This window comes from Oryctolagus cuniculus, chromosome X, assembly GCF_964237555.1.
Source record: "Oryctolagus cuniculus chromosome X, mOryCun1.1, whole genome shotgun sequence".
Taxonomy (NCBI): Eukaryota; Metazoa; Chordata; class Mammalia; order Lagomorpha; family Leporidae; genus Oryctolagus; species Oryctolagus cuniculus.
The window spans coordinates 40,703,245-40,726,077 of NC_091453.1; the positions used below are offsets into that span (position 1 = coordinate 40,703,245).

The following is a 22,833-nucleotide window of genomic DNA, read 5'->3' on the forward strand; positions in this document are numbered from 1 at the left end:
CGTTGGTTCACCCCCAAAATGGCCGCTACGGCCGGAGCTACGCTGATCCAAAGCCAGGAGCCAGGTGCTTCCTCCTGGTCTCCCATGCGGGTGCAGGGCCCAAGCACTTGGGCCATCCTCCACTGTACTCCCGGACCACAGCAGAGAGCTGGACTGGAAGAGGAGCAGCCAGGACTAGAACCAGGTGCCCACATGGGATTCTGGCGCCACAGGTGGAGGATTAGCCAAATGAGCCACGGCGCCGGCCCCAACAATGACATTTTTCAATTTTCCCCTTGGGCATTGTATTTCTCTGTTTTATGGCCTTAAAATGTGTCCTGTTTCCAAAACAACTTGAGAGTTCCTTTAAAATGGTAAAATAAACTTTATTTCTACAATGAATAAACTTCACCTTTATATATATATATATATATATATATATATATGATATTAGATACAAAGTATTTAGATTTATTAAACATTAGGTGAGCATTTGCCCTGATAGATGAGGTGCCAGTTGGGACACCATATCCCATATTAGAGTGCGTTGGTTTGAACACCAGTTCTGTTCCAGATTCCACCTTTCTGCTAATTTACACCTTCTTGCTGGACCCATTTGGAGACCTGGATTGAATTCTTGGCTCCTAGCTTCAACCTGAACACAACTGGTCCATTGTGGGCATTACCTAGTAAATAAGAACTCACCTTCTCTGTCTCTGTCTCTCACTCTGCACATTTCTGTCTCTTTGATTCTCAATGAAACAATCAAAAGTTAAAAAAACATGTAATAATTATGCATTAGCTGCACTTTACTAAAATGCAAAATATGTATACATGTGCATATGTGTCTGTTTTATGAAGTACTTGTAGATATATTATGTAAAATCTTCTAAAAGTACAATTCTATTATAAAATTTTGCTAAGTGCATTGTGTATGAAGATATCTATTATAGTATTTAAATTTTGGAAATAGTCTACTTGCCCCCCTGATCATCTATAATTAAAGAAAAGAGAAACCTTATACCATATTTCTACAATTAAAATATCATGCATTCATAATATAAGAAGTGCGTAATAGGATTTTTATTGATGTAAAAAAAAATCTCCATGATATAAAATGCTGTGGAAAAGTTTAGGAGCTCTCTATATATAGCATTACTAAAACTTAGAAGGAATTAGCAGTAAATGATAAATGATAAATGAAACTCATATATGGTCTGTAAGGTTAAAAATATTTCTGCCTCATCACTTTTTTCTCAGCGTTCTATAATGAACATATAATAGCTGGAGAAGAAAAGATAATGAACACTGGGGATTCAAATGAAATTTCTGACTTTAACTTTATATATATTATCCTTCTCTAGGGCTGGCTTTGTTTGAGGAGAAGCTCAAATATGAAAATGAGAAATATAAAAAGTTTAAGGCAGTAGAAGAAAGTCTGCATAAAGAGCTGGTGGAGATGCTAGGTGATGATGGTGTTTTCTTATATCCCTCACATCCCACAGTGGCTCCAAAGCATCACGTTCCTCTAACAAGGCCTTTCAATTTTGCTTATACAGGTAATTTATTGTATTTTTTTCATTCTATAATCTTAAGGAAATAGATATGTTTCCCAAGAAGGCATATTTTATTGCGCTGGTTGGACACACTTTATTTTTAAAATTTTATTTAAAGTATACAAATCTTGAGCTTCAGTGATTGTTTACAGCCCTTGTCTCTACTGTTGAGGAACAGTGTTTTTTTTTCCTTCATACTATTTGTTGAACTCAATAGGTAGCGTAGGGTTAATTTTAAGAGTATAAAGTAAACTGAAAGTATAACATTGAAAAATGAAGAGAGGGAATAGGAGTGGGTACATTTTGAACATATATGTAGATGTGAAGTACAAAAATTATTTAATTGGACAGCATAAATTGTTAGTGGAGGATTGGGAGAAGACGCATGAGATTGGAGTGGCAAGACTATCATGGATGGAACCTTCGAAGCCAGATTAAAAACTGCAAAAAACTTATGTCATGCTACCTTTCCTGGAAACTTGTCCTCATCCTTTTCTTTCCATGATGTCACTAGAATAATACAGTAATGAGAGAGAACTATCAGGCCTGAAGTATATTAGAACATTGTATTGTCCTTATTATAGCCTTTGGTAAAATGGGCCACCAATGTTTCACATCGTTTCTTTTTTAAGATTTATTTTATTTATTTGAAAGACAGTTTCAGAGAGAGGCAGAGATAGAGAGAGGTCGTCCATCCACTGGTTCAATCCCCAAGTGGCTGCAATGGTTGGAGCTGCCCAATCCGAAGCCAGGAGCCAGGAGATTCTTCCGGGTCTCCCATTTGGGCACATGGGCCCAAGAACTTAGGCCATCCTCAACTGCTTTCCCAGGCCACAGCAGAGAGCTGGATTAGAAGTGGAGCAGGACTGGGGGCTCCAAGATGGTGGAATAGGGAGGGAGCTCACTGATAGTTCAGGAAAAAACAGTTTAATAAAAGTGGAGATACTGTAGTCTCAGGGAAGAGTTAGGGAAAAAACTGCAGAGGAAACTCTTTTGGAATTAGAGGGACATGGTGGACCTACGTGGAGGGAAAGGATGCCCATGGTGCGGGAGCCCAGCTGCCATGAGAGTCTCTGCTCCAGTGCTGGAAAGGGAGATGAAGCAAAACCACAGTAGCCCGAGACACTGGCGGGAAAGCAGCAGAAAGAGCCTAGAGGGAACGATGCTTGTAGCCTTGTGAGTCAAATTACACCAGCCTAACTAGAGGAGAGAAAATAAAATAAAAGGGACCATATGGACACGATTCTCTCTCTCCACTCACCTTACAAAGGTGAGTGAGACAATAAAGCAGGCGTCATTTTGGACATACATAAGAGCTGGGCCAGCTCAGGGCTGCACCCACCCTCAGCTAAGCAGAGACCTGACTCTGGTGGGGAGAAATAACAGGAGAGTAAGACCCAGTGAATGTGTGGAGTTTATAAACTGGGACTGAGAAAAAAAACTGAAGGTAGGTGGGAGAACTCATGGTGTGGCTGAGCCATGAGTAGTCTCTGTGGGAGATGCCACACGTTCGGGAAGCCTTGGATACACAGTGAGAGACATTGAAGGGGAATCTGAGCTTACACTGAGGCCAGCACAGAGCTTTTGTGTGGTCCTTTGGACAGAGCACACGAATATTATACCCACTGGGGCTAGCACTGAGGCACTGATCGCTATCAAGAATAGATCAGCTGAGTGGAATTATATCCCTTCTGAATAAAAAAAGAGAGAGAGTAGATTTACCATGCCAAACCTGGGTGTGTCACCTTTGGCACACCCTTAACCCTAAAGAACTGAACAGAGCTCTCTGGCCACACCCACCACAAGCCTCCAGAGATTCACCAAAAGCAGACATTTCACTTAAACTAGAGTCATAGTATAACGAGAAAAGCCACCACAGTGGGAAAAAAAAGGAAGAAGAAACCAAACAATATCTCCACAATGCCAAACAACAAAGGCAGAAACTGAGGAAACAAGAAAAAGGAAGACACCATGATGCTCCCAAATGAACATGACACTCCAATACAAGATTAAGAAATGATGAGATATAAGAAATTAGATATATAAAAAATATTGTTGGGAATCTACAGGATATTATTTAAAAACCCAGCATTCAGGTTCTAGGAGTTCCTGAAGGCATGGAGAGAGAGAAAGGACTAGAAGGCCTTTTCAGTGAGATACTAGCAGAAAACTTCCCAGGATTGGAGAAAGAAAGAGACATCCAAGTACAGGAAACACAAAGAACCCCCAATAAACATGACCAGAACAGATCCTCATCATGATACATTGTGATCAAACTCACTGCAGTGAAAGACAAAGGCAATATTCTAAAATACACAAGAGAGAAATGCTAGATTACTTTCAAAGGATCTACAATTAGATTCACAGCTGACTTCTCATCAGAAACCCTACAGGCTAGGAGGGAATGGCGAGATATACCCCCTAGTATTAAGAGAAAAAAACTGCCATCCCAGAATATTAAATCCTGTAAAACTCTCATTTGTGCATGAAGGTAAAATAAAGACTGAAAGCAAACAGAAATTGAAAGAATTTGTCACCACTTGTCCAGCCCTTCAAAAGATGCTTAAAGATGTGTTACACACAGAAACACAGAAACACAGCCATCAATACAGAAGAAGGTAAAGGAAGAAAATCTCAGTAAAATTTCACAGCAAGTTCAAACCATATATTATAAATATCTTTGGGAAAATGGCAGGGCAAAGTCACTACTTATCAATAGTCACATTGAATGTAAACGGCCTCGACTCTCCAATTAAAAGACACAGACTGGCTGAATGGATTAAAAACAAAACCAATCTATTTGCTGCTTACAAGAAACACCATCTTTCCAACAAAGATGCATGTATACTGAAAGTGAAAGGTTGGAAAAAGTTATTCCATGACAACTGAAACCAAAAAAGACCTGAGGTAGCCATCTTAATATCAGACAAAATAAACTTTAACACAAAAACTGTTAAGAGAGAAAAAGAGTGGCACTGTTCAATTCAACAGGAAGATGTACTATTATAAATGTATATGCACCTAATTACAGGGCACCGGTCTATTTAAAAGGTATGTTAAGGGACTTAAAGGGAGATTTAGATTCCAATACAATAGTACTGGGGGACTTCAATACTCCACTCTCAGAAATAGATAGATGAACCAGACAGAAGATCAACAAGAAAACAGCAGATTTAATCGACACTATTGCCCAAATGGATCTAACAGATATCTAGAGAACTTTCAATCCTACAGCTAAATTTTACATTCTTCTCAGCAGTGCATGGAACCTTCTCTAGGATTGACCACATACTAGGCCATAAAGCAAGTCTCAGCAAATTTAAAAGAATTAGAATCATACCATGCAGCTTCTCAGACCACAGTAGAATGAAGGTGGAAATTAGCAACTCAGGAATCCCTAGAGAGTATGCAAACACATGGAGACTGAACAACATGCTCCTGAATGAACAGTGGGTCATAGAAGAAATCAAAAGAGAAATCAAACTTTCTGGAAGTAAATGAGGAAAACATAACAATATGAAAACTTATGGGATACAGCAAAAGCAGTGTTGAGAGGAAAGTTTATAGCAATAGGTGCCTACATCAAGAAATTGGAAAGGCATTTAACAAATGAGCTATAAATGTATCACAAGAAACTAGAAAAATGGCAGCAAACCAGACCCAAAATTAAGAGAAGAAAAATAATTAAAATTAGAGAAGAAATCAACAGATTTGAATCCAAAAAACAATAGAAAAAATCCGCAAAACGAAGAGCAGATATTTTGAAAAAATAAACAAATTGACACACCATTGGCCCAACTAACTTAAAAAAGGAGAGAAAAGACCCAAATCAATAAAATCAGAGATGAAAATGGGAATAAAACAACAGACACAACAGAAATAAAAAGCCATCAGAAATTACTACAAACAGTTGTATGCCAGCAAAGAGGGAAATCTATCAGAAATGGATAGATTCCTGGACACATAAACACTACCTAAATTGAAACATGAAGACAGAGAAAACCTAAAAAGACCCATTATTGAGTCAGAAATCGAATCAGTAATAAATGGCTATGAGGTAGGAATGTGCCCGGGATTCCAATACAATCCCATCAAGTTTGCATATACCAATGCCATCTCACCAGTCCAAGTGATCAATTTCAGTTCACAACTGATCATACTGATAGGTCTAAGAGTCAAAGGGATCACACAAACAAGATTAGTGTCTGCCAATACTAACCGATAGAATAAAAAAGGGAGAGAACGATCCAACATGGGAAGCAGGATACACAGCAGACTCATAGAATGGCAGATGTCCTAAACAGCACTCTGGCCTCAGAATCAGGCATTAAGGCATTCAGATCTGGCTGAAGAGTCCATCAGAGTATTTTAGGCATGGAAATTCAAGACACTCTGGCAAAAAAAAAAAAAAAGCCCTAAAGGAAAGATCTCTGTGAGTGAGATCCCAGTGGAAAGAACGGGCCACCAAAGAAGGAGGTACCCTTCTGTGAAAGGAGGAGAGAACTTCCACTTTGACTATGACCTTGTCTAAATAAGATAAGAGTCAGAGAACTCAAAAGGCTTCCATAGCCTTGGCAACACATGACTAGAGCACAGGGAGATTATTGACGCCATAAACAAGAGTGTCAAATTGTTAAGTCAACAGCAGGAGTCACTGTGTACTTACTCCTCATGTAGGATCTCTGTCCTTAATGTGTTGTTCAATGTGAATTAATGCTATAACTAGTACTCAAAGAGTATTTTACACTTTATGTTCTGTATGGGTGTAAACTGATGAAATCTTTACTTAATACATACTAAATCGAACTTCTGTATATAAAGATAATTGAAAATTAATCTTGATGTGAATGGAATGGGAGAGGGAGCGGGAGATGGGAGGGGTGTAGGTGGGAAGGAAGTTATGGGGGGGGAAAGCCATTGTAATCCACAAAATGTACTTTGGAAATTTAAATTTACTAAATAAAAGTTTAAAAAGAAAAATAAAGGCCCTACCATCAAAGCAAAGTGCGGTACCAGATGATTTCACTGCTGAATTCTACCAGATATTTGACGAACAACTAACTCTAATTTTCTCAAACTATTCAGAACAATTGAAAAAGAGGGAATCCTCCCAAATTCTTTCTATGAAGGCAGCATCACCTTAATTCCTACACCTGAAAAAGATGCAGCATAGAAAGGGAATTGCAGACCAATTTCCGTGATGAACATAGATGCAAAAATCATCAATAAAATTCTCGCCAATAGAATGTAACACACATCAGAAAGGTCATCCATCCACAGCAAGTGGGATTTACTTCTGCTATGAAGGGATGGTTCAACGTTTGCAATCAGTCAATGTGATACACCACATTAACAAACTGCAGAAGAAAAGTCATATGATTATCTCAATAGATGCAGAGAAAGCATTTGATAAAATAAAATACACTTTCATGATGAAAACTCTAAGCAAATTGGATATAGAAGGAACATTCCTCAATACAAACAAAGCAATTTATGAAAAAAGCACGGACAGCATCTTACTGAGTGGGGAAAAGTTGGAAGCATTTTCACTGAGACCTGGTACCAGGCAGGGATGCCCACTCTCATTGTTGCTATTCAATATAGTACTGGAAATTTTATCCAGAGCAATTAAGCAAGAAAAAGAAATTAAAAGGATACAAATTGGGAAGGAAGATGTCAAAATAAACCTCTTTGCAGATGATATGATTCTTTATTTAGGGGATCCAAAGAACTCTAATAAAAGACTATTGGAACTCATAGAAGAGTTTGGCAAAGTAGCAGGATACAAAATCAATGCACAAAAATCAACAGCCTTTGTATACACAGGCAATGCCATGGCTGAGGAAGAACTTCTATGATCAATCCCATTCACAATAGCCACAAAAACAATCAAATACCTTGGAATAAACTTAACCAAGGACGTCAAAGTTCTCTACGATGAGAACTACAAACTCTCAAAGAAAGAAATAGTAAAGGATACCAAAAAATGGAATAATCTTCCATGTTCAGGGACTGGAAGAATCAACATCATCAAAATGTCCATTCTCCAAAAAGCAATTTATAGATTCAATGCAATACCAATCAAAACACCAAAGACATTCTTCTTATACCTGGAAAAAATGATGCTAAAATTCATATGTAGGCACAAGAAACCTGAAATAGGTAAAGCAATCTTGTACAACAAAAACAAAGCTGGAGGCATCACAATACCATATTTCAGGACATACTACAGGGCAGTTGTTATCAAAACAGCATGGTACTGGTACAGAAACAGATGGATAGACCAATGGAATAGAATAGAAACACCAGAAATCAACCCAAACATCTACAGCCAACTTACATTTGATCAAGTATCTAAAACCAATTACTGGAGCAAGGACAGTCTATTCAATAAATGGTGCTGGGAAAACTGGATTTCCACATGCAGAAGCATGAAGCAAGACCCCCACCTTACACCTTACACAAAAATCCATTCAATATGCGTTAAAGATCTGACATCATTGAATTATTAAAGATCATCGGAGAAACCCTGCAATATATAGGCACAGGCAAAGACTTCTTTAAAAGCCCCTGGAGGCACAGGCAAAGCCAAAATTAACAATTGGGATTGCATCAAATTGAGGTTTCTGTACTGCAAAGAATCAGGATATGAAGAGGCAACCAACAGAATGGGAAAAAAAATTGGAAATTATGCAACTGATGAAAGATTAATAACCAGAATCCACAAAAAGATCAAGAAACTCCATAACAAAAAAGAAACAACCTTAAGAGATGGGCCAAGGACCTAAACAGATATACATTTTTTGACAGGCAGAGTTAGACAGAGGGAGAGAAAGAGAGAGAGAAAGAGAAAGGTCTTCCTTTTCCATTGCTTCACCCCTAAATGGTCACAATGGCTGGCACGCTGTGGCCAGCACGCGGCACTGATCTGAAGCCAGGAGTGAGGTGCTTCCTCCTGGTCTCCCATGTGGGTGCAGGGCCCAAGGATCTGGGCAATCCTCCACTGCATTCCCGAGCCACAGCAGAGAGCTGGACTGAAAGAGGAGCAACCAGGACAGAATCTGGCACCCCAACTGGGACTAGAATCTGGGGTGCTGGAGCCGCAGGTGGAGGATTAGCCAAGTGAGCTGCAGCGCTGGCCCCTAAATAGATATTTTTCAAAGAGGATATCCAAATGGCCAATAGACACATGAAAAAATGTTCAGTATCTCTAGCCATTAGGTACATGCAAATCAAAATCACAATGAGGTTTCACCTCACCCCGGTTAGAATGGCTCACATACAGAAGTCAACTACTAACAGATGCTGGTGAGGATGTGGGGAAAAAGGTATTCTAATCCACTGTTGGTAGAAATGCAAACTGGTAAAGCCACTATGGAAGTCATTCTGTAGTTTCCTCAGAAACCTGAATATAGTCCCACCAAGGAATATACAATCTAGCCATCCCACTCCTTGGAATTTACCCAAGGGAAATTAAATTGGCAAATAAAAGAGCTGTCTGGATCTCAATGTTTATTGCAGCTAAATTCACAATAGCTAAGACATGGAATCAACCTAAATGCCCATCAACGGAAGACTGCATAAAGAAATTATGGGATATGTACTCTATAGAATACTATACAGAAGTGAAAAAAAATGAAATGCAATCATTTGCCACAAAATGGAGGAATCTGGAAAACATTATGCTGAGTGAAATAAGTCAGTCTCAAAGAGACAAATATCATATGTTCTCCATGATCAGTGACAACTAACATAGCACCTAAAAAGGAAACCTGTCGAAGTGAAATGGACAATATGAGAAACAATGTCTCGATCAGCCCTTGTCCTGACTGTCAAGAAACAATTTACTATTTTATTCCTTTAGTGTTCTTTTGTTCTACTTAATACTGTTGGTTGAACTCTTTAATTAACACACGATTATTCTTAGTCATTTAAAATTAACTGAAAAGTGATCCCTGTTAAATATAAGAATGGGAATAAGAGAGGGATGTTATGTACAGTTTCACACATGCTCACTTGGACTTACCCCTAATGGTAAAGCTAGAAACATGCCAGGGGATTCCAATTAAATCCCATCAAGGTGGAATGTACCAATGCCATCTTACTTGTTAACATGATCAGTTTAAGCTCATAATTGATCATAAAGATAGGATTAAGTGTAAAAGGGATTACAGGCCAGCGCCGTGGCTCGATAGGCTAATCCTCCACCTAGCGGTGCCGGCACACCAGGTTCTAGTCCCGGTTGAGGCGCCGGATTCTGTCCTGGTTGCCCCTCTTCCAGGCCAGCTCTCTGCTGTGGCCAGGGAAGGCAGTGGAGGATGGCCTGAGTGCTTGGGCCCTGCACCCCATGGGAGACCAGGAGAAGCACCTGGCTCCTGCCTTCGCATCAGCGCAGTGCGCAGGCTGCAGCGCGCCAGCCATGGCGGCCATTGGAGGGTGAACCAACAGCAAAAGGAAGACCTTTCTCTCTGTCTCTCTCTCTCACTATCCACTCTGCCTGTCAAAAAAAGGGATTACAGAAATAAGACCATTGTCAGCAAATAACTGATAGAATTAAAAAGGAGAGAATGATCTTACGTGGGAAGCAAGATACACAGCAGACTCATAGAATGGCAAATGCCCAAACAGCACTCTGTCCTCAGAATCAGCCCTTAAGGCATTCAGATCTGGCTAAAAAGCCCATGGGAGTTTCACAGGCATGGAAAGCCAAGGCATTGTTACAAAAAAAGACCTAAATGAAGATCTCTGTGAGTAATATCCCAGTGTAAAGAATACGCCATCAAAAAAGGCAGTACCTTTCTCTGAAGGGAGTGAACTTCCACTTTGAATATGGCCTTGTCTAAATAAGATCAGAGTTGGTGAACTTAAGAGGCTTCCATAGCCTTGGCAGCTCATGAGAAGAGCCTTGGGTGATTACTGACGTCATAAACAAGAGTGTCAATTGTTAAGTCAACACTTGAGTCACTGTGCATCTGCTCCCCATGTAGGAAGTCTGTCCTTAATGTGTTGTACTATGCAAATTAATGTAAAACTACTACTCAAACAGTACTCTATATTTTGCATGTATTTGTGGTTGCAGTCTGTTGAAATCTTTACTTAGTATATACTATGTTGTTCTTCTCTATATAAAGATAATTGAAAATGAATCTTGATGAAGAGTGGGATGGGAATTGGAGTGGGAGATGGGATGGTTGCTGGTGGGAGGGAGTTTGGGGGAGAAAAGCCACTATAATTCAAAAGTTGTACTTTGGAAATTAATGTTTATTAAATAAAAGTTGCAAAGAAAAAAATTTTAAAAGTGGAGCGACCGGGACTAGAACCGGCGCCCATATGGGATGCTGGAACTTCAGGCCAGGGTTTCACCTGCTTCGCCACAATGCCAGCCCCATCTCATTGTGTCTTACCTTAAAGGATTTATTTTTTAATTTCTTCTATTTGTCTAACCTTACTTAAATCATAATAAGTGGTAAAGGTGATTACCAGGAATGTTGGTAGGAAATAGCTTGCAAAAGTAGCCTGCCACTGATTTTCCACTATCAGCCCAAAGTTAGTAAAGTTGTCTGCACTCAAAGATCTCTTGGGCAGTTTTCAAAAAGAAGACCTACATTGGCCATATAGCCATTTAAAAACATAATCTTGGTGCCATGAGTGTTTCTCAGAACTCATATGATTCATATGATTTAAATAGTATTCAGCATCAAAGTGAATATCAAATTTTCATCTATTGAATTTGGTAAAAACATATCACAGCATCCACAGTTATCGCTTTTATAATCACAGCAGCCATTAATAATTGAACACTGCATTATTTTCTTCTGCAGACAAACTGGGCCTTGTGGTGGTTCGATAGAGTCAGCTTGTTAGCCTCATCAGCTAATAAGCTAGACACAAATCTTCCATGCATTCTAAGAATAGATTCTACATAACATAACACTTTACAATATCATAAATTCCATGAAACCTGTTGTCTGTACCTGCTTTTTAAAAATGTTATTCAGTTGAAAGTCAAAGTTACAGAGAGAGAATGGAGAAAGGGAGGGAGAGAGAGAGAGAGAAAGATAGAGTGAGAGAAATATCTTCCATCTATTGATTCACTCTTCAAGTGGCTGAAACAGGCCAGGGCTGAGCCAGCCCAAAGCCAGGAGCCAGAAACTTCATCTGGATCTCCCACATGAGTGGTGGGGGCTCAAGCAATTGAGTCATCCTCTGAAGCTTTTCCCAGGCCATTAACAGGGAGCTGGATTGGAACTGGAGAAGAGAGGACTCTAACCCATTCCCATATGGGATGCCATTGTAACAGTCAGTGGCTTTACCCACTATGCCACAAGGTCAGCCCTGCCTGCTTTTTTCATGCTTACAATCCCCATTAATAATTGCACAGAGTAGGTGTGAACTCATTTTTATAAACAACATTCAAATACATACACAAACAAACTATGAATAAAAATGGATCTTACAGAATTACTTTTAAGGAACTCAGTAAATTCTTTCTCAAAAAAACCAGTGAAACTGGAAAATCATAAAATTTCTTTAAGTATGAAAGTTTGACAACGTCTGTAGTAGAATTTGAGAACCATTTATTCAAGAAAGCCTATGATCTTAATAAAAAAACTGCTGAAATCTATGGTATGTAAATTAAAGTCTTCTCACAACCTCCACTCCTTAGATATAACTTTGAGATATTCAAGTTCTACACTTGATAGGATAGGACAGACTTTGCAAGCTAACAAATCCTATCCTTCCTATAACCATGTCACAAATATTTGAATCCGAGTAATGAAGATGGTTAGATACAACAGTTTCAATTACAGTTAGCATCATATAATACAAATTCTAAAGGAGGTCATGGTAGGCCATTAGTGCTAACAACTGTTTTTTTATCAAAACTAAAGGGGTGTTAATTGCAAATCTGGAAATTAAATTGAGGATTTGTCATGCTTTAAGATACTTTTCTTTTTTTTTTTTTTTTTGACAGCCAGAGTTAGAGAGAGTTATAGACAGTGAGAGAGAGACAGAGAGAAAGGTCTTTCTTCCATTGGTTCACTCCCCTAATGACCGCCATGGCCGGCGCTGTGCAGATCCGAAGCCAGGAGCCAGGAGCCAGGTGCTTCCTCCCGCTCTCCTATGCAGGTGCAGGGACCCAAGCACTTGGGCCATCTGACACTGCCCTCCTGGGTCACAGCAGAGAGCTGGACTGGAAGATGAGCAACCGGGACTAGTGCCCTGCGCCCCAACTGGGACTAGAACCTGGGGTGCTGGCACTGCAGGTGGAGGATTAGCCAAGTGAGCCACGGCACCGGCCACCTTTAAGATACTTTCAATTATGAAGTCCATTACTCTTAATATGTAAAAAGAGAAGTTTAGATCAGATCAGTGTAGTTCTGTTAAATACTGATATTATGAACTGTGTTCTTATCTGTAGCTTCTTTTATTATATTTTCTTTTTTAAAAATTATGTAAGTCATACCAGTTTCATACATGACAGATTTAGGAACATAGTGGCACCACCCCCACTATGCTTCCTCCCTGTGCATATCCAATTCCTATTGTTAATTTTTACAATGCTCCATTTCAGAATACTTAATGATTGTATATTTAACCCTACTCTAAGTAAAAGAGTTCAACAAATAGTGTGAAGAGAAAGGAAACAAAACAACACTGTTTAAATTATTATCGAATCTCAGAATGTCTATTTCACTCCTATACATTACATTTCAGGTACTCCATTGTTACCTTTGATCAGCAAAAATATATGCTATCTGTCTCCTTTGGACTTGCTTATTTCACTAAGTATAATGGCTTCCAATTGCATCCAATTGTAGTAAAAGACAGGATCTATTTTATTTTTTTACAGCTGAGTATTACTCCATAGTGTATATATACCATAAGTTCTTTATCCAGTCAAAAGTTTATGGGTATCTGGGTTGATTCCATATCTTAGCTATTGTGAATTGTGCTGCAATGAACATAGGCATACAGATAACTCTTTCATATATTAATTTCTTTCAGTTTGGGCAAATTCTCAGGAGTGGGATGGTTGGATCAAATAATAGGTCTGTATTCAGATTTCTGAGGTGTCTCCATACCATCTTACACAGTGGTTGCACAAGTTTAAGTTCCAGCAACAGTGAATCAGGAGGTTATCTATACCCTACAACCCTACCAGCATTTGTCATTGGTTGATTTCTGTATGAGAATCATTCTAACTGGAGTTAGGTGAAACCTCATTATTTTCACATTTATTCAATAAATATAAATTTCCCAAGTGCAGCTTATGGATTAAAATGGCTTCCCCCCATAACATCCCTCCCTTCCACAACCCTCCCTTCTCCCACTCCCTCTCCCATTCCATTCACATCAAGATTCATTTTCAATTCTCTTTATATACTGGAGATCATTTTAGTATTTATTAAGTAGAGATTCCAACAGTTTGCAGCCACACAGAAACATAAAGTGAAAAATACTGTTTGAGTACTAGTTATAGCATTAAAGCTCAATGTACAGCACACTAAAGACAAAGATCCTGCATGAGGAGTAAGTGCAGAGTGACTCCTGTTGTTGACTTATCAAATTGACACTCTTGTTTATGGTGTCAGTAATCACCCTAGGCTCTTGTCATGAGTTGCCAAGGCTATGGAAGCCTTTTGAGTTCGCTAACTCTGATCTTATTTAGACAAGGTCATAGTCAAAGTGGAAGTTCTCTCCTCCCTTCACATAAAGGTACCTCCTTCTTTGATGGCCCATTCTTTCCACTGGGATCTCACTCGTAGAGATCTTTCATTTAGGTCATTTTTTTTTTGCCAGAGTGTCTTGGTTTTCCATGCCTAAAATACTCTCATGGGTTCTTCAGCCAGATCCATGCCTTAAGGGCTGATTCTGAGGCCAAAGTGCTGTTTAGGACATCTTCCCTTCTATGAGTCTGCTGTGTATCCTGCTTCCCATGTTGGATCGTTCTCTCCCTTTTTTATTCTATCAGTTAGTATTAGCAGACACTAAGCTTGTTTATGTGATCCCTTTGACTCTTAGACCTATCATTATGATCAGTTGTGAACTGAAATTGATCACTTAGGCTAGTGCGATGGCATTGGTACATGCCATCTTGATGGGATTGAATTGAATTCCCCAGGCACGTTTCTAACTCCACCATTTGGGGCAAGTCAGCTTGAGCTTGTCCCAAATTGTACATGTTCTGCCCCTCTAATTCCCACTCATATTTAACAGAGATCATTTTTCAGTTAAATTTAAACACCTAAGAATAATTGTATGTTAATTACAGAGTTCAACCAATAGTATTAAGTAGAACAAAAAATACTAAAAGGGATGAAGTATTACATTGTACATCAACAGTCAGGAAAAGGGCCAATCAAGTCATTGTTTCTCATAGTGTCCATTTCACTTCAAAAGGTTTCCTTTATGGTGCTTAGTTAGTTGTCCCCGATCAGGTGGAACATATGATATTTATCACTTTGGGACTGGCATATTTCACTCAGCATGATGTGTTCCAGATTCCTCCATTTTGATGCAAATGACTGGATTTCATTGTTTTTTACTGCTGTATAGTATTCTATAGAGTACATGTCCCATATCTTCTTTATCCAGTCTACTAATGATGGGCATTTAGGTTGATTCCAAGTGTTAGCTATTGTGATTTGAGTTGCAATAAACATTAAGGTGCAGACAGCTATTTTATTTGCCAATTTAGTTTCCTTTGGGTAAATTCCAAGGAGTGGGATGGCTGGATTGTATGGTAGGGTTATATTCAGGTTTCTGAGGATTCTCCAGACTGTCTTCCATAGTGGTTTTACCAGTTTGCATTTCCACCAACAGTGGGTTAGTGTCCCTTTTTCCCCACATCCTCGCCAGCATCTGTTGTTGGTAGATTTCTGAATGTGAGCCATTCTAACAGGGGTGAGGTGAAACCTCATTGTGGTTTTGATTTGCATTTCCCTGATGGCTAGGGATCCTGAGCATTTTTTCATGTGTCTGTTGGCCATGTGGATTTCCTTTTTTGAAAAATGTCTATTGAGGTCCTTGGCCCTCAATTGTGTAGTTTCTTGATCTCTTTGTAGATTCTGGTTATTAACCCTTTATCTGTTGCATAGTTTGCAAATATTTTTTACCATTCTGTGGGTTGCCTCTTCACTTTCCTGAATGTATCTTTTGCTGTACAGAAACTTCTCAATCTAATGTAATCCCAATTGTTAATTTTGGCTTTGACTGCCTGTGCCTCAGGAATCTTTTCCAAGAAGTCTTTGCCTGTGCCTATATATTGCAGGGTTTCTCCGATGATCTCTAATAATTCAATGATGTCAGGTCATAGATTTAGATGTTTAACCCATGTTGAGTGGATTTTTGTGTAAGGTGAAAGGTAGGGGTCTTCAATGGAACAGAATAGAAACACCGGAGATCAATCCAAACATCTATAACCAACTCATATTCGACAAAGGACCTAAAACCAACCCCTGGAAGAAGGACAGCCTCTTCAACAAATAGTGCTGGGAAAACTGGATGTCCACATGTCGAAGTATGAAGCAAGACCCCTACCTTACACCTTATACAAAAATCCACTCAAAATGGATCAAAGAACTAGAGATGCACCATGACATCATGAAAATAATTGAGAGCATAGGGGAAACCCTTCAAGATATTGGGACAGGCGAAGAATTCCTGGAGAAGACCCCAGAGGCACAGGTAATCAAAGATAAAATAAAAAAATTGGATTACCTCAAATTGAAGAGTTTCTTTACAGCAAAGGAAACAGTCAGGAAAGTGAAGAGGCAACCAACAGAATGGGAGACGTTATTCGCAAACTACACAACAGATAAAGGATTAACAACTAGAATCTATAAAATGATCAAAAAACACCACAGAATCAAAACAAACAACCCAATAAAAAATGGGCCAAGGACCTTAACAGACATTTTTCAAAAGAGGAAATCCAAATGGCCAACAGACACATGAAAAAATGCTCAGGATCCCTAGCCATCAGGGAAATGCAAATCAAGACCACAATGAGGTTGCGCCTCACTCCAGTTAGATTGGCTTACATACAGAAACAAACCAACAACAGATGCTGATGAGGATGTGGGGAAAAAGGGACACTAACCCACTGTTGGTGGGAATGCAAACTGGTAAAGCCACTATGGAAGACAGTTTAGAGAGTCCTCAGAAACCTGAATATAGCACTACCACAGGACCCAGCCATCCCACTCCTTGGAATATACCCAAATGGAATTAAAGGGGAGAAAAAAAGAGCCATTTGCACCTCAATATTTATTTCAGCTCAATTCACAATAGCTAGGACATGGAATCAACCTAAATGTCCATCAACGGATGACTGGATAAAAAAACTATGGGATATGTACTCTATGGAACACTATACAGCAGTAAAAAACAATGAAATCTGGGCATTTACAACAAAATGGAAGAAGCTTGAAAACATCATGCTGAGTGAAACAAGCCAGTCAAAAATGGACAAATATCATATGTTCTCCCTGATCGATGGCAACTAAAGGAGCATCTAAAATGATACCCATTGAAGTGAAATGGACACTATGAGAGACAATGACATGATCAACCCTTGTCTAGACTGTTGAGGAACAACTTACAATTTTATTTCTTTTAGTATTTTTGTTGTTGTTGTTGTCGTTGTGCTCTGTTTGTTCTACATAAGACCACTAGTTGCACTCTGTAAAAAAAAAAAAAAAAAAGGAAAGAAAGGTAGAGGTCTTGCTTCATGCTTCTGCATGTGGAAATCCAGTTTTCCCAGCACCATTTATTGAATAGACTGTCCTTACTCCTGGAATTGGTTTTAGATCCTTGAGCAAATATAAGTTGGCTATAGATGTTTGGGTTGATTTCTGGTGTTTCAATTCTGTTCCATTGGTCTATCCATCTGTTTCTGTACCAGTACCATGCTGTTTTGATAACAACTGCCCTGTAGTATGTCCTGAAATCTGGCATTGTGATGCCTCCAGCTTTGTTTTTGTTGTACAAGATTGCTTTAGTTATTTGAGGTCTCCTGTGCCTCCATATGAATTTCAGCATCATTTTTTCCAGATCTGAGAAGAATGTCTTTGGTATCCTGATTGGAATTTCATTGAATCTATAAATTGCTTTTTGGAGAATGGACATTTTGATGATGTTGATTCTTCCAATCCCCGAGCATGGAAGATTATTCCATTTTTTGGTATCCTCTTCTATTTCTTTCTTTAAGGTTTTGTAATTCTCACTGTAGAGATCTTTATCGTCCTTGGTTAAGTTTATTCCAAGGCCTTTGATTGTTTTTGTGGCTATTTGAACGGGATTGATCATAGAAGTTCTTTCTCAGCCATGGCATTGCCTGTGTATACAAAGGCTGTTGATTTTTGTTCACTGAGCATTGATTTTATATCCTGCTATTTTGCCAAACTCTTCTATGAGTTCCAATAGTCTCTTGTAGAGTTCTTTGGATCCCCTAAATTAAGAATCATATGATCGGCTGGCGCTGTGGCTCAATAGGCCAATCCTCCACCTGTGGCGCCGGCACACTGGGTTCTAGTCCCAGTCGGGGCTGCGGATTCTGTCGCGGCTGCTCCTCTTCCAGTCCAGCTCTCTGCTGTGGCCCAGGAGTGCAGTGGAGGATGAGCCAAGTCCTTGGGCCCTGCATCCGCATGGGAGACCAGGAGAATCACCTGCCTCCTGGCTTTGGATCAGTGTGGTGCGCCTGCTACAGCACACTGGCTGCAGCGGCCATTGGGGGCTTAACCAACGGAAAAGGAAGACCTTTCTCTCTGTCTCTTTCTCTCACTGTCCACTCTGCCTGTCAAAAAATAAATAAATAAATAAATAAAAATAAAAAAGAAAGAAAAAAAGAATCATATCATCTGCAAAGAGAAATAGTTTGACTTCTTCCTTCCCAATTTGCCTAATGGCTCTGGCTAAAACTTCCAGAACTATATTGAATAGCAGTGGTGAGAGTGGGCATCCCTTTCTGGTACCAGATTTCAGTGGAAATGCTTCCAGCTTTTCCCCATTCAATAGGATGCTGGCCGTGGGTTTTTCACAAATTGCTTTGATTGTATTGAGGAATGTTCCTTCTATACTCAATTTACTTAGAGTTTTCATCATGAAAGTGTGTTGTATTTTATCAAATGCTTTCTCTGCATCTATTGAGATAATCACCTGGCTTTTCTTCTGCGGTTTTTTAATGTGGTGTATCACATTGATTGATTTGCAAATGGTGAAGCATCCCTGCATACCAGGGATAAATCCCACTTGCTGTGTATGGATGATCTTTCTGATGTATTCACTGTGGTAGTGATCCTGCCCATTTTCTCAAGTGTCTATTGGGGCTGATCTTAAAATTTCTTTCTCAGACATGACATTCATTATCTGTGTATGCAAAGACTATTGAATTTTATGTCCTGCCACCTTTCCAAACTCTTTTCTGTGTTCCAATAGTCTCTTAGTGGAGTTTTTTTTTCGATCCGCTATATATAGGATCATGTCATCTGCTAATAGGGATTGCTTGATTTCTTTTCTAATTTATATCCTTTTGATTTCTTTTTCTTGCCTAATGGCCCTAGCTAAAGCTTCCTAGACTGTATTAAATAGCTATTGTGAGAAGTGGTATTCTCCTTTGGTTCTGAATCTTATGTTTTTGAGTTTCTATTTTCTTTTTTTTATTCTTTTTTGGCCTGACTGTTAGATTTCCAAATATTTGTCTTTTTGTTCATACATTCATTCTTCTGACTACGAAGTCTGCCATTATCTTTCCATGACATTTTTATTTCATCTATTGAGTTCTTCTTTTATATTATTTCATTTTGATTTCTCTTTAAAATCTCAATTTCAAGGGAAAATTTCTATTCATGTCATGTATGCTTTTCTTTAGTTTCTGGATTCGCCTCTGATTGCTTTTGAGTAATCCTGTGATTAAATTTTGGAATTCCATTCCCGGAATCTCCTCAGTCTCTTTATTTTTGCATTCTAATATTGAAATAGTGTTGTATTCCTTTGAGGAGAGTCACAGTGTCGTTCATATTCTTGTTTTTTGAAGTTCTGCATTTGTTTTTAGGCATTTGTGGAGTTGATTCTTGATTTTTCCTTCTGATGGCTATTATCTTTGATCTATTCCTCTTTGACTTAGTGAATTTCTTCACTTTCAGGGATTACCAAGTGGTATGTTTCAGGTGTAACCAAGGAGCTCTGATCAATGATCCAGGGTTGGATGAGTGCCGGGGTAACACCTACATTGGGCATGGTAGATCAAAATACCAAGTGACGCCCTGCACTTTCTCATGTAACCACGGAGTCCCCCTTTGTCTCAGCACACAAGGCTCCCACAGTAGCCAGATCCAGAGGTTTCTTTCTGCCCTGCCAGCCTGTTCAGTCAACACAGAGGCAGATATTCCACAAGACAGCTCCAATAGGCATCTTGACCCTGGGAAGCTCTGGACACCTCTACCATCCCACTGTCTGGTCACATCTCCACCAAGCTCAAAGTCAGTGAGGACTGCAGACCATTCCCTCTATGAAATAACTGGTATCATGTATACACACGAGGCACTGACCAAAATTTGTGGCCTGCCCACCACTGTTGTGGGCACTGCTGATTAGTATTCCCTTCTGTATTCCCTTCTCAGTCAGCTGCTGTGCTTGTGCACCAAGGCCTCTGTAGCTGTTGCCCTAACCCAAAATGGTGCCTGCCCTCTCTAAGACAGGGAGCAGGCACTGTTTCAGGGAATTTGGAGGAAACAAATATCACCCTCCACTTAACTGGGTCCATGGGCAAATGCCAGCAACCACCAGCCCCTATGGCTCCAGTCTGGACCTGCATATACTCTCCCTCTGTCTCTGTCACCATGGGTTGGTTACTGCAGTCTAATCTCACCTCTATCTCCAAATTGCTGCCTCTCTGGCTCTTGGATGCTGCAGCAGTGCTTGTCCTTTGGCAGTTTATCCACACCTTCCACACAGGTCCACACTGTTTCTCTTCTTCCCATAGGACTTTCAGTGTGGTTTTCTCTCCAATTCTCCTCTGAAAGTGCACTTCCTATGCTTTTCTCTTCATTGTTTATCATTAACCCAGCACAGCACATTGTCCTCTAATCAATCATCATGGAATCTCCCCTCTAACAACTCTATCCATTACTGAGTGCTCTAAATTTACATAAGGTGGAATATGGATGATCTCCCTTGAAAATAAAGTCAGTTTAGTCAAACGTTTTTATGATATTCATAGAGTCAAACTAAACAGAATTTAAAAAGAAATATCAATGAAAGAGACAACTACAGTGAATCCTGCTAGGATAACATTCACTCCTGATGGTCAGAAGGCAGTGCACCAGTACAAAGCTGCAGTTTCTCAAGGGAATCTAGATAGAGTATTAATATCTGGATAAATAATGTACATACTTATAAACTTCCTGAAATTTGAAGTAATTTTCTAAAACACACAAAGATCCAATATCAAGAGGCAGAAGAGTTACTGTCTGAAGTGATTAAAGAACAATATCTCACTGCAGCATGAATTAAGTGGAAGACGTTTTCACAATCTGAAAAGCTAAATAACTAAAGCAAAGGAAATCATATTCAAATCCATACCCAGAAAACAATGAATGTTGGCCCGGCACTGAGGCATAGTGGATTAGGCCTCTGCCTGTGTGCCAGCATCCCATATGGGTGCTCGTTCTTGTCCTAGGTGTTCCACTTTCAATCCAGATCCCTGTTGATGGTCTAGGAAAGCAGTGGAGGATGGCCCAAGTTCTTGGGCTCCTGAATCTACATGGGAAACCTGGAGGAAGTTCCTTGTTCCTGGTTTGGATTGGCCCAGCTCTGGCTATTTCAGCCATTTGGGGAATGGACCAAGAGGATATAAGACCTCTCTCTCTGTCCCTCCCTTCCTCTGACTGATAACTCTGCTCTCAAATAAATAAACATCTAAATTATTGAATCTATCTTCTTTATCTTTCCTTCTTTCTTTTTATTTTTAATATGCTTATGTGCTTATCTCTTTATATTTCGTGTAGGTTTCACTTTATGAATGATGATACTGTTATTTATTGCATAAACCCAACCTGGATGTTGAATGTAAATTCATCTTTGGGCCTTCAAATCTATTTTTTGGGTTTCATTTATATTTTTCCTTACTTTATTCTATTACTCTGTCTTTCCATTATATGTAGCTTGACCTTTCTCTTGTTGCTTTTAAAATTCTGTCTTTGTCCTGGACTTCAATAGTTTGACAATAGTATGATGTGAACAGGAACTTTTCTTGAAAACTGTATTGTGATCTTTAACTTTGAGGACATGGATGTCCATATCTCTCCTAAATTTGGAAAATTTCCAGATAGTATTTAAATAGCTTTCCATGTGTTTTCCCTCCTCCTTCTTTAACACCAATAATTTGAAAATCTCTTAATTTATTGGTGTCTCATTCATCTCCTCTTTTCTTAAAAGATTTATCTATCTATCTATATACCTATTTATTTATTTAAATGGCAGAGTTACAGAGAGGCAGAGGCAGAGGCAGAAAGAGAGAGAGAGAGAGAAAGAGAGAGAGAGAGAGAGAGAGGTCTTCTATATGCTAGTTCACTCCCCAGATGGCCACAATGGCCCGAGCCATTCTGATTCAAAGACAGGAGCCAGGGTATTCTTTCTGGTGCCCCATGCAGGTGCAGGGGTCCACAGACTTGGGCCATCTCCAACTGCTTTCCCAGGCCACAGCAGAGAGCTGGATTGGAAGAAGGGCAGCTGGGACTAGAACTGGCACCCACATAAGATGCCAGCACTGCAGGCAGAGGCTTTTACTTGTTATGTCACAGTGCCAGCCTCTCACCTCCTCTTTTTTATGAGTTAATTCAAATATGTTTCCTCAGAATCAAAAATTATTTTTCCACTTGATCCAGATGTATTTTTCACTTAATTTGATGAGTTCTTCAGTGCAAAAATTTCTGTTTGTTTCCTTCTTTGTGGTGATACTCTTGTTAATTTTATTTAATGTGCAAAAAATTCATGTGTTTTGTATGTGCAGATTTAGGTGCATAATTATATTTCCCCCACTACTGTCCCTCCTGAACATGCTCCTTCACTGCCTCCACCTACCTCTCTTATTCCTACTCCATTTTTTACAATGATCTACTTACAGTTTACTTTCTACTCATAAGCTTAACACTACACTAAGTAAAGAGTTCAAAACAAGCTGACTTACCTCAAACGGTAGAGTTAGAAACATACCAGGGGATTCCAATTCAATCCCATCAAAGTAGCATGAACAATGCCATCTGACTAGTCCCAGTGATCAATTTCTCTTCAC

The 22,833-nt window shown here is 39.3% G+C and overlaps 1 protein-coding gene across 3 annotated transcripts in view; it reads left to right on the top strand.

Annotated features, from left to right (window-relative positions):
* The window catches only part of FAAH2 (fatty acid amide hydrolase 2), a 217,511-nt gene that overhangs the window by 173,972 nt on the left and 20,706 nt on the right, over positions 1-22,833 (top strand). For all 3 annotated transcript variants that reach the window (XM_070067362.1, XM_051827718.2, XM_070067361.1), the window contains one exon: positions 1,344-1,538. In XM_070067362.1, the coding sequence (XP_069923463.1) occupies positions 1,344-1,538 (195 nt within the window). The remainder of the gene's footprint in view (positions 1-1,343; positions 1,539-22,833) is intronic.